The sequence below is a fragment of the Phascolarctos cinereus genome, unplaced genomic scaffold, assembly GCF_003287225.1.
Source record: "Phascolarctos cinereus isolate Bilbo 61053 unplaced genomic scaffold, phaCin_HiC Scaffold_2;HRSCAF=192, whole genome shotgun sequence".
Lineage (NCBI taxonomy): Eukaryota > Metazoa > Chordata > Mammalia > Diprotodontia > Phascolarctidae > Phascolarctos > Phascolarctos cinereus.
Genome location: NW_027555625.1, coordinates 140,591,581 through 140,604,525, shown reverse-complemented (window position 1 = coordinate 140,604,525; position 12,945 = coordinate 140,591,581). Strand labels below are relative to the sequence as shown.

The 12,945-nt window shown below is 38.8% G+C and overlaps 1 protein-coding gene across 3 annotated transcripts in view; it reads right to left on the bottom strand.

Annotated features, from left to right (window-relative positions):
• The window catches only part of XPO7 (exportin 7), a 102,997-nt gene that overhangs the window by 12,913 nt on the left and 77,139 nt on the right, over positions 1–12,945 (bottom strand). For all 3 annotated transcript variants that reach the window (XM_078149631.1, XM_078149629.1, XM_020975713.2), the window contains exons 9-17: positions 12,722–12,841; positions 11,275–11,421; positions 6,999–7,171; positions 5,141–5,334; positions 4,642–4,747; positions 2,659–2,794; positions 2,129–2,202; positions 995–1,075; positions 287–350 (exon numbers count right to left, since the gene is read on the bottom strand). In XM_078149631.1, the coding sequence (XP_078005757.1) occupies positions 287–350; positions 995–1,075; positions 2,129–2,202; positions 2,659–2,794; positions 4,642–4,747; positions 5,141–5,334; positions 6,999–7,171; positions 11,275–11,421; positions 12,722–12,841 (1,095 nt within the window). The remainder of the gene's footprint in view (positions 1–286; positions 351–994; positions 1,076–2,128; positions 2,203–2,658; positions 2,795–4,641; positions 4,748–5,140; positions 5,335–6,998; positions 7,172–11,274; positions 11,422–12,721; positions 12,842–12,945) is intronic.

Here is a 12,945-nt window from a genome sequence, read left to right as displayed (position 1 = left end):
GCTCAGATTTACCACATTGGAGTAGTACTACACAGCTGCTTTCTACTGTGGTGACGGCAATTACATTCATCTCTATCTATACCCCCAGCACATCATGGGTGCTTAATAAATGCTTCTTGAGGGATTACACACACCTTTACAAATTCTTTGTTAACTTGGGAATGTAAATTAGGAACTACTATTGCTGCAGTATAGCATCAAGTAACTCCACTCTAAAGGTGACTCCAGTGTGTGTATAAGAGTCTGTAGGTCAGAGAGACCTGGTAGAAGGAAAGAAGATACTCACTGTGTGATTGTTCAGCATAAACTGTACTGCACTAAGTTTCACCAATTTCCTTACACTACTGTACGTAGAGACGAGAGGGAGAGGAGTCAAGGAAAGAGCAAGTAGAGCTAGGGTAAAGAAACTGGATAAATGAAGTCCTATATCTAAAATATCTTCTGATTATATCATTATACCAAATGGAAAATTCAAGGCTGCCTGGCTCATATATACTTTATTGCCTGAGGGTAGAATGCTGACAAGACTCACGGTCAAATTTTTCTGGGGAGGAAAAGCAAGGCTTCCCTTTCGCAAGAACACTAATCAATGCAAAGCAAGCCTTAAAAGTTGTAATAGTCTTAAATCTAAGAGAGCTGGAAAACTTGTTCTCTATCTTTCCTGCAGATACCTAACTAGGATTCTGCCAATGAACTGAAAGGGGCAATCCAGGGAAGGCCATGACCATGGAAAATACATACTAAAATTCCAAGAAATGGCAGGAAGAAATCTACGCTAAATAGTTTGAGTTATTGTTCGCTTTTTGAGAGCCGGAATTTTCTTCTGTTTGGCTATTATCCTTTGCTTCTACAAAAATAACAGTTATATCAATTTGCACTAAACCTTAACTAGGACCAAATGAGTGGATGGCTACAATTCATAATTGTGAGGGACGCTGCTGTTTGAGTTGTGTGTACCGACTTGGGCATTTAGAGACATGAATAAAAAGGATATCCGATGGAGAGGTCATTGAGAAGCTGTAGTGTCTTAGAGGTGATCGGTTCACAGCGGCCCCAGTACTTCAAGTTGGTGATGCTAAGAAGAAAACAAAACACAAAACACAAACCTTTTAATTTTCTTTGCTGCCTAGAGGGAGGAGCTAGGGGAAAACTATCCATCAAAAGTCTCTTTCAACAATTCACAGACATCACAACCACAAAATATGGGTATAAAATTACCGTACTTACATTTGTTGACTAGAAAATTATCCTTCAGATAATCTTCACTACTTGGTTCCAAAGCTATACTGGCCCATACCCAGGCCCTTGGAATTCTGGGGCACTCCAGGGCTGATTTCTGCAGCAAGGGTAAGAGATTTCTGCGGCAGTGATAACATGCAGACGTATGCAATTCTACACCTGCACCATCCACTGTCAGTTGCAGAATTCTAGTAGCCATTGCTTCTGGATTCCTGATTGAGAGAGGCCTTTAGATCCCTCTTCTTTGGTTTAATTTTATCTGAACCAGCACGTGGGTTGCAGTGTGGTTTGGGGAGGGGAGAGGTGGGAGAAGGCAAAATGCCATCCTGCACACAGCCCTGGGTGTGATATTTGACTCCTGGTGTGTGCTTCAAGAAATAGCTCCTAGAAAGGAGAAATGCCACCAAAGGGCACAAAAGCAAGGTTGTCTTTTCAATCTAAAGAAAAAGGCCAATGAAGTTCCACTTCAGGGATGGTTTGATTAGTAGTATTAGATTTCAGAGAATGAGGCCCATTTTGAGATGAGTCTTAACTGGTTAAAAATCACCAAGTGGGAACCCCTAGTAAGAGCTTCCCCAGCATCACTGTAATAAGTAAGACGATAAACACTAACTGGGTATGTGTCCATTTTAGTAACGACAGTGACAGGGTTTTCACTTGTGTCCCTAAGGCCAAAGTGAGAGTCCATAGTGGATGAAATTAAATTCCTTTCTGGGCAACCCTGGAATGCTCTGGGGCCGGGCCACAGTCTCTAAACACAATATGTTACACATTCTGACGCAAAACGATCAAAGCTGAAAGACCAAAGCACTGGCGGCACATTGCCAGGATCACAAATTAACTGTTGCAACAAGAGTGATTCCTGTTGTCGGCAAGCTCCAACACTTACATTTTTCCTATGAAGACACTCAGGACCATAGTCTCATCATTTAAGCCCAAGACTTCTGAGAGTCGTCGATACAGCTGGTTGTTGCAGACAATAAGAGAAGAAAAGGGCAGTGGGGAGAGAAGAGTCAATATATTCATATTCATTCACCAACACTTTTTTTTAGACCTAAGGATGGAAAGGGTGTGAGGGGATATGTTGAAACATCTCACCTGTTAAAAGGGTGAACAGGTCTTTTTGCATTGGCACACTGAAATGTGCTACCCAAGCTGACAATGCCCTATATTCTGAATATGGCCTGCTCAAATCTTATTCTTTGCCACCCAGATATACACAGATCTCCATACCTGGGGGCTTGCTGGGCACATCTGTTTTGACAGGAGCTGAGAATGCTGAACAGACTTTCAGAATTCAGAAGCCTTGGAGCTGAAGTCTGCTCTCAGTCTAGGACCTAGACTTGAGGATGTCACCAGCCCCCACCTAAACTGGGAGTCCCAAAGGGAGAAGCTATATTAGTGGGGAGTATTTGTTACCTTGGAGGATTTCTGCACCTGGTCCCCAATGTAGATCTTACGGAACTGTTCAAAAAAGCTCAGCATGGCTAGCTCTAGCTTCTCATTGCCTGCCTGGGCCAAGCGAGAGTCTGTCAGGTTCATCAGCTGCAGTACCCTAGAGGTAGAGAAGCAAAGACTTTCTCAACATTAGGAAATATTGGATGTCCTACGAGACCTAATCTATTCTGAAATACCTCACTTAGATTATTTGCCCCTCTTAAAAGGAATACTTTTTGGGTTTGGGGCTCTTTTGAGGGAAGTAAATTCTCCATTTATGCCCTATAGGTAGGTACTTTAGTCCAGGAATGAATATGAACTGACCTGGAAATCAGGAAAACCTAGGTTTAAGGTTCATGTGACACACACTGATTGTGTGAACCTGGGCAAGTCACTTAAACTCTAAGTGCCTGGCAACTCCCTTAAGAAGCTGGGGCAGCTAGGTGGCACAGTGGATACAGTACCAGCTCTGGAGTCAGGAGGACCTGAGTTCAAATTTGGCCTCAGACACATAACACTCATTAGCTGTGTGACTCTGGGCAAGTTACTTAACCCCAACTGCCTCACAAAAAAAAAAAAAAAAGAAGAAGAAGAAGAAAAGAGAAGCTGCCAATCAGCACTGGTAGAAAGTTTCCTCACTGCAAATTCCTTCCACCAATGAAGTCAGGGGTGTGAATAAAAATAGAATACTTAATACTTTTTTTTGAGGGGGTTGGGGGATGGGGTGGGAGCGAGCACTAGGCAATGATCTATCCACTGCGCCACCTACCTGCCCCAATACTTGATACTTCTTGAAACAAACTCTTGAGCAGAACACTGTAGTATAATGGTTAAAAAGGCAATGGCTAACAGTTAAAAACACTTGGGTTCTACCAAATCAGCTATTTCTTCCACTATTTAGCAATCTGATGTTAGGTTAAGACCCCTTCCCTTTCTGGGTCTCATTTTCTTTCCCTAAAAATGAGATGAGTGGACTGAATTATCTTCTTCCAACTCTAAATTTATGTATGTGCATCCCTTGAATTTGACTATAGAATTAGAAAGATAACAGAATTCCAATCTTACTAACCACATAAATTCCCTAATTTCCAAAACAGTGTTACAAGATAATGAAATTGAACTCATCATACTTACAAAGCTGAAGATAAAATAAAAGGGCATATGAAAATAATTATGTGGGTATAGAGGGAGAAGGAAGTAGGATTTCTAGAAGGTGCCCCAAACTACAATGTGAACTTTGAAGCGTAGTGTTTGATGAGCCTGTGGTGAGACCAAATAATACTAAAACACTTATGTTGGAATGTGGACCTCTCCAATGAAACCGATGTTTAGGAATGTCCAGGATGTTTAAGTCTCTATTTTATTACAAATTTTCAGAGTCACTAATAAGGTGACATTTCTGCCTCAGTCCTGTGGAGAAGCCTGTGGATAATGCTTGCCAGTGGTTATTTGTAAAATGAGAATCCCAGTGAATCCATTTCACTGGCAATCTTGTAAGCAGGAAACTGTATGGCCAGTGGTTTGGATTTAAGGCCATAGATCAACAGACCAATAGATAAGCCAATGATCTTAACTACAGAGGCACCCACAAAATCTCTTGGAAGTATTTCCTGTTCGTATTTTTATGTCAATCCAATAAAGGTCCACAAATCCCAACATTTTCTGGTGTCCTTAAACAGACTCTAGAAACCAGGCTCCATTTTATGTTTATAGGTTCCTAGTTAAACTACTTCAAATGTCTTCCTTATGAGACTTCCACAAACTCTAGTTGGGACTCTGCTTACATCTGAATTCCACTAGTACTAGTACTACTACTTCTCCTCAGACTTCCTTTTCACAAGCAATCTACTTCACTCGCTCATTTTCGGGGAGCAAGGAAGAAAGCTATAGCAGAAGCAGGTTGTCACAGCAGTCTTACAACTCAGAAGAGATGCTGCTGAAGTGGGAGTCTGGGGAAACACTTACCGACAGACCAATTCCCCATCCATAGCATCTTGCTCATCTGTGCTCGCAAATGAAACACGGCCACCAATCACTGCACCAATAATGTAAACCAGCCATGTCAGCCGTCCTGCAATGGAAAGAAAGCAATGTTAACATCACTCCTTCTTTCAGTAACTAGGGCCAAAGAGAGACTTAACACCATACACTTTCTTTTGGCTACTTTGTGACACTGAACTGATTTGACCTTGGGAACCAGTATTTTTTTTTCAGTAACAGTAATAACAGTAATATTTTAGGGACTGTAAAAGCCTTGCTTTAGTCAAATGAGATTTGAAATTTCTCTAGAGTTTATGTTCCACTTAACTAAAAATATTTCTTCTGGTATACAGATGCAACTGATAAACAAAGACCCTTCTGAAGAGAAAAGAAATGCAATCTTAGAGAAAGAGTCCTGATTACATGCTCAATGCCACCAAACACCATGTAGCCAATTTTTCAAGGCTCTGCTTGGAGGACTCACCTTCCTGCACTGCAATATCCATGGGGCTTGCACTGGCACTCTGGAGCAGCTCCTGGTATGACTGGGCTGACTGGTCAAACAGCTGGACAAGGAGTGCACATGTCTTCTCGTATTCACAGCGACCAATTGTAGACAGTTGATCCAATTGCTGTTGGACCAGACCTGTATCATCCAGGGGGTCTTCCAGACCATCTCTGTACTCAATAAAAGGGAAGATAGCCCAGATAATGTCAATTCTCTACCTGCAGCCATTTTCCCCATTACTTTGAGGTCCTAATCATTAAACCACGTTTCTGTATACAAAACAGAAAAGTGGGCAGAAGGCAAATAGCCTCTGCTCTGGAAACAGGTTCACTTAGTTCAGTATTTTTTTGTTTTTCAAACAGATTTTTATTTATATCTTTGTTTTCTGCATCACCAAAATCTCCCTTGGTATTCCTCTATTGCCCTTATCAGTCTTTCCATATAACATAATTTTTTAAAGGGGGGGAAAAAAGAGAGTAGGAGGAATTCCCCTTCCGTGAAAAACTAATCAATACACTGAAAAAGTTGGAAAATATATTGAATGCTCCACACCCATGGACCTCTTCCCTCTGTAAAGGAGTGAGGCACAGCTATTTTTTCATATCTCTCATCTTTGAAGTCATGTATTATAAAGGTAGCTAACTGCTTGACTTTTTACTCTTGCGTGCCCTGATCTTTTTAGAGTTGTTTACTCCATTCCATCTTAAGTTTCTTCTCTAAAAATGAGAAGATTGGACTAGGTAATCTTTAAGATCCTTTCAGCTCTAAGATTCTGTGACTAGGACTCTGATGATTACTGGAATATGAGACTTTTGGCCCTAAGTTACAAGAAACCCTGACTTACCAGTTTCTACCTTAATCCCTTGACTCTGACTATTGGCTTGTGAAAGACTCTTAATACCTGTCCAGTGCTAACCCCACAGCTAACTATTCTATCCAGCTGCTGCCTATATCCTATTAAATGAGAGAATATTTGTAAAAGTGCTTAGCACAGTGCCTGGCAAACAGTAGGTACTTAATAAATGTCTGTTCCCTTCCCTCTCTTCCTTTCCTTATTATCACCAACACCAAGACCACAGCTGTGTAACAATTAATCAAATTTGAACCTGAACAAACTAAGAGACTGATAACAGAAAATCAAAAGGTAAGTCTTGAGAGTCCAAGAGAATTCCACTTAGTAGCACTCACTGAAGGTAAACGCAATAGGACAGTTCTCCCAGATGAAGAACCATTTCATTTTATAAAATGTCATTCCGATGGGGTTTGAATCTTCTTCAACTATAGCCATGGCTTAATGCCCTCACTCCCAAGAAATGTCCAGAAAGATAGGGGCCATATGTTAATGTGGTAAGTGACCAGCCCCTTAGCATTTTGATGTTTTTCAGTGATCCTGGAGTTAGAAGCAATACAAGATCTTGTAAGAAAATAAAGCTCTTACTTAAATCTTAAAAAACTTAGACCTTTAGGGGTTTGATATTTAATACCTATATTGTGCATAATATGTTTTTATATCATCTTTGCCCTACAAATGTTTCTCTCATGTGAAAAGAGAATTTGTAGAAGATTATGTTGATATCTTTTATATTCAAAGAAAATGCTATGCCTTCTAAAAAAGTGGAAAAACTAGTGGGATAATGAAGAATAAATAGCTCTCCTCTCAAAATCCATGATGTCACAAGCCATTTTAATTCCATTTTTTCTTTAAACAAAGGAATCCTTTAGTTGTATTAGCCATAATTATGACTTAAGCATTTTTTTTTTAAACATAGCAGACTTCAGATAACAGAAATATAAGGCTGTGGGTAGGATCATTAGGGTGACCCGGCTCCCTTACCTTAGGATGATATGCACAGACTCCAAGCGTGATGTGATGTAGGCTTTGGTGACTTCAGGGGTATAGGTTTCCAGCATGTGGGGCTCTGTGGCTTTGACATAGGGTACAGAGGCAGCCAGTCGCTGCCACAGACTCAGGAGATAGTGCACGCTATTTGGGGCAAATTCCCAGTGCTAAGGAGAACCAAAAGGTGGAGGGATTATTTTTACTTTTGTGAATAATACAGATTGGCCACATGCTACTGACTGCAAGAAAAGGGTACTTTTTGTTTTTTTGTTAAAGAGTATTTTCCCCCAAGCTTTGCTCTCTGTGTAGCACATAGTTTAATAATTCCCTTCATTTTAACAAAAGACACTGTGTTGGGAGACACACATGGTGTTGAGGATACAAAGACGAAAAATAGCACAGTTTTACCCTCAAAAAAACTTATAATCAACATTATAGGGAGTATGAGACTACTTTTAGAAAACTCAACAATGGCAACAGTTGTTCTATAGCTCTTTTCCTCTCACTCTCTCAGGTAAGAACTTTGAGATGGTTAGTGTTTCCCAAGGTCCCACAAATGTAATCCATCTTTTACTTGTCTTCAATCTCTCCCTGACCACTTGATGCTCCCCTACTGTCTATAAACATGCCCATGTCTCCTTTGTCCTCAAAAACTCCTTACCTGATTATCTATCCCAATTAACAATCAATTTATATCTCTTCTCCCTTTCATGGTTAAACTTCTTGAAAAGCCCATATATGATAGGTAACTCCACTTCCTTTCATCTCACGCTCTTGATCTCATTATTTAATTGAAACTTCTCTCTCCAAACTTACACTCTCAACTGCCAAATCTAATGGCCCTTTATTAATCCTCATCCTTACTGGCCTCTCTCTGCAGCCGCTGACACAGCTGATCACACTCTTCTCCCTGATACTCTTTTCTCTCTGGGTTTCTGTGACATGGGCATCCTGGTTCTCCTCCTACCTATTCAGCCATTCCTCAGTCTTCTTTGCTGCATCTTCATTCAGGTCAAGTCTAATAATGGTGGACCTCCTCCAGGATTCTGTCTTAAGCCTTTTTCTCTTCTTCTATACCATTTCACTTGGTGATCTTGTGGGATTCAACTATCATTTCTATGTTAATGATATTCAAATCTATGTATCAGACCTAACCTCTCTCCTGACCTCTACTCTCACATCTCCAACTGCCCATTAGACATCTTGAACTGAATATCCCAGACATCTTAAACTTGACATGTCCAAAACAGAATTTGTTATTGTTTCCCCTCAAACTCTCCTCTATTCCTACCTTCCTTATTACTACTGTTTACAGTACTACCATCCCCCCAACCAACCAGTCTTCAAATTTAGGTATCATCTTCAACTACTCACTCTCTTACCCTCCATATTCAGTCAACTGTCAAGTCTTGTCATTTCTACCTTCCCAACATCTCTTATATATGTCCCCTTCTCTCCTTTGACACTACCAGAACCATGCCACAAGCTGTTATCATCTCGAACCTATAATGCTGAAGTAGCCTGCTGGTTGGGCTCTCTTTCCTAAGTCTCTCCCTACACTCCAGTCCATTCTCTACTCAACTATCAAAGAGATTCCTAAAATTCAGGTCTGATTATATGATACTCATAATCCATCTCAGGCTCCCTTTTACCCTAAGGATCACATATAAAATCCTGTTTGTCTTTTAAAGCCCTTCATAACCTAAACTGTTCCTACTTTTCTATACCTTACTCCTTTCTATAATCCAGTGACATTTGGCCTCCATGATGTTCCTTGAGCAGGATACGCCATTCCAATTTATCTTGTATATATCTTGTTTGCCCATAACTGTCTGCATATGTCTAGCTTATTAGACTGTAAATTCCTTGAAGGAAGGGGTTGTTTTTATCTTTCTTTGTATCCTTAGTGCTTGGCACAATGTACATAGGAGGTGCTTAATAAATACTTGTTGACTAATTTGGCTGTGGCAATCTAATTGAACTCTTCTATTTAAATCCTCTGGTTTTAATCTTGATGTCTTGGGGGTGTGAGGGAATCCTATCTTAAACGGTTCAAAAGATAATTTTTATGCTTTCTTTTTGTTCCTATCACCTGACCACCTACTGTTAAGCAAACTAGCAGGATAAAAATAAAACAGACCTGAAGGCTGCTATATATTTATTACATGATAACCTTGGAGAAAAACTAAAGTTTCATCTTTTTTTTTAGTTTTTTTGATAGTTACATATTTCATAGCTGAAAGGAAAATTTTTACTAAAATGTAACTGAACCCAGGAGTAACTTTGTACTGTCAATTATTAAGTATCAAATATTAAAAACCTATCCAAAATTAATTTGGGGATGAGGGAGAAGGTGGCACTTAATATTATATAAGTTTTATACATTTTGTCAGTCTTTATAACAAAAGCAACATAGCACACTCCAGAATAAAGCACTTGAAGATGAAATAAAATATACCATTCAGGTGATACTCAAATTTGCTCAATTTTCTATGGTCTACACGCAGCATTAAAACAGGAGTGAAAATAAAACTTCATAGGAAGTATACATAAGGGTCCCACTTCACAGTTATTAACCACCATAAATATTTTTTCTGATTACAATGTCACTAATTGGTATCTTAACTGATGAGTACTTAGAAAAGAAGTAAAAGATACAACTCCTTTTCAGCACTTCCTTAAAAGAGACTCAGTCCTACTTTGACTTAAACTGCTATACTGTGCATTTAGTTTTGTGAGCTATGATACTGGTAAAACAATACAGTTCCTATGGCTCTTTCAGAAAAGGCATTACTTAACCTCAGTCCCTACTCAAAAGAGGGCTTCTTTGGTTCATGATGTCTCCCCATCCTTTTTGTACCACCTCCACTTCAGAAAATCTTCTTAACTAATAACTTCGCAGAACTGATGTGGGAAAATAAAATTCTAACATATGTTCTGATAAAAATCATCGTGTTACTACAAGTTAATTTATCAGTATTATTAGATGTACGCATATATTATGACCAAATGTTTTTCTCTGGAAACACACATATATAAACTCACAATTGAAAACCATGGGTTTCCCTCCTCCATTACATATCTTTGAGGAAAACATCATTCAAAGTGAAACAAAATTGGATAAGTTTAAATAAGGCTCCAATGGTGTTAGAGGCAGCAAAAAGCACTACTGCTTCAAATTAATTTTTTTTAACAGACAAGAAAGATACAACAAAAATCAGCATTTATTAATGTAAAGTAAAAAAGCTGATGCAGGAAGTCTCTATAAGGGAAAGAACAAGGAAGATAACAGTTGTCATTTTCAACTAGGTCAGGTTTGACTGGAGAACACAATGGGAATATAAATTCTTGTTTTTAGTTAATGAAAAGGCACTTCCTTGTTTACCTATTTGTTTTATTTTTTGGCATTTTACTTGAAAACAAATACCCATATATGGCCATGCTGCTAACTCAAGCACTAGACTGACAGCACCTCCCTTAGCCTCTTCTCCTCTCTAATTAGAAGGCTAGAGGGCAGAAGACCAAACTCCTCCCAGTGCCTTCCTTTATAGAGGGCAGAAACTGGGCTTTCTAGTTCACTCTATTCTGCATATGCTACTCTGTATGGTCTCAACTCCACACAACCCTGACCCTCTTTCCTGTGTTGTCTCCCTCCATTAGACTGTAAGCTCCTTGAGGGCAGGAACTTCTTTCTTTTTATTAATTGTATCCCCGGAGCTTAACACCATGCCTGACACATGGTAGGTATTTAATAAATGTTTACTGCATTGAATAGCAGAGAAATACTTTATAAAATCCAGTATCTCACACAATATTTTTAGATGGTTCTTTAAATTGTTTTAATACCCATAAAGCCAACTCTAAATTATTGTTTAGTGAGGAATAATATGGCCAAAATTTAGTTATCTTCAACCTCTTACTTCACAACATTTCCCCCTCCCCCAATAAACTGAAATTATTTAAGTGTCTTTTTCATTTTCTCTGTTTATTCTCTGGAAATACCTCCAGAAAATGAAGCATAAATTAAAATGAGGGAAATTAAAAGGCTAAAATAACCACCAAATTGGATTATCAGGCTCTGAAAAGCAAATTGGTTGAAGCTTCCAAATCAACTGCAGTTGTAAAGGGAAGTAAGTTCATCATGCCCCTGGGTTGGTTACAGTCTTTGGGTGGGTATAAAAATGGATATTGTTCCTATGAAGATAAAATCAATCAGTAGCAAAAAAAGAACATTACACACAGGGAGAAAAGAAAGGAATCCAAAGCAAACCTGTAAGCTTGTCACTGTGAAGTTGGCTATTAACCGGATAACCTCAGGGTAGTTTTCCACCTTTACCAATTCTCCCAGTTGGTAGTTACTTTTCAATCTCGCCAGAAGCCTGCAGAACTCATGGTAATTGTTTGGGTCTGACAAACTCTAAGGGAGGAGAGAAGAAAAAGAAAGTTTGAGTCCCATGTACTTCAACTCTTCCTAGTATCATACAGAATAAATGTGTGGAGTTTTTTATGGGGGGAAGAAGGGAGAGAAGGAAGGGCAGGGGGGTAGGAAGTGATAGAGGATGTTTTTAATTCCTGAGATAAATCTATGTTCAGAACATCTTATATTTATAGTGAAAAAAAAAATTTTTTTGAGGACTTTCACATCAATTATCTCAAGCAAAAACCAATTTCATATATATGAAAGGCAGCTTTTACCAACTCCACTTTGTAGATGAGGAAAAACTGATTTACTTAAATTGAGGTTAGGAGGCTTGTCTAAAGTTATAATGATTACTAATGACATACTTGGGACATAGGACCATTTCACTGGGTCACAAAAAATCAATTTACATTACCTGTCAAGTGAAATACTGAGCATAGCGAACAGGTACAAAGTTACTAGAATGTCTTATTAATAAAACAATGAATAGAGTTTGGTATTTTAGGATGAATCCTTTATCTCCTTCCAGCACAGTACTAGTTAAAGTAGATTAGGATAGGAGAAAAAGCATATCCAAAAGCAAATGAAAGTAACAATACTAACAAAGGAGCACAGTGGAAAAGGGGCTGGCTGGACTTGGAATCAGGAGAGAACTGAGCTGAAATCCTGCCTGACTTGTGTGGGTCATTTAATCTTCCTAAGTCTTAGTTTCCTCATCTGTAAAATAAGGTTAATGAAGTCAGTAATATTTATCATACAGGGCAGCAAGAAGGACCAAATGATAGGTTTGTAAGGAGCTCTACAAATCCAAAGGCATTATATAAAGTCACCTATATTATGAAATTTTATATATGAGATTATTATGCTAATAGCCTCAGTTGTGGCTAAAATGTTTCCTTCCTTTAAAATCTAGCACTGTAACAGTTTACCACAATAATCAGAGTTAACCTTCCCCCCCCCCAAGTTCACATCACAAAGAGTAAGAACTCAAGCTTATGTATGCTTGGAAGCAAACATACTTGAGCAGGTGTCAAACATATAGTCTAGCTCACAATACTTCGAAGTGTAGCCTGAACCAGAACAGAATGTAACTGGGAAATATTTAACAAAATAAATAATACACTTAAACAAAGATAATGTTAATTTGTGTGTGTGTGTGTGTGTTTTTTTAAGTCAATATGAAGCTCATCAGGAGTTTTCCATGGGCTTAGTGGCTCTACTTCTATTTAAGGTTGACACCACTGGAGAATTTAAGATACACTCTTTTCTAGTCTACTGCCAAAGGTGGCACTCTCACCTGTGGATTTTCCAGTATTCGCTTAACACCATCAACGAGATGAGAGAGAAACTTTGCCCTTTCTGCATTATTAAACAGCGATCTGCGGACTGAAGCAATTTGTACTAAACAAGATAGGACCTAAAAACACAAATGGAAAGAAACTAATCAGAAAAAAAGAATGGAAAATAGTACAACTGGTTATTTTACCCAAATACTCTCAACTAAAGAAGCCTTCCTCCTCT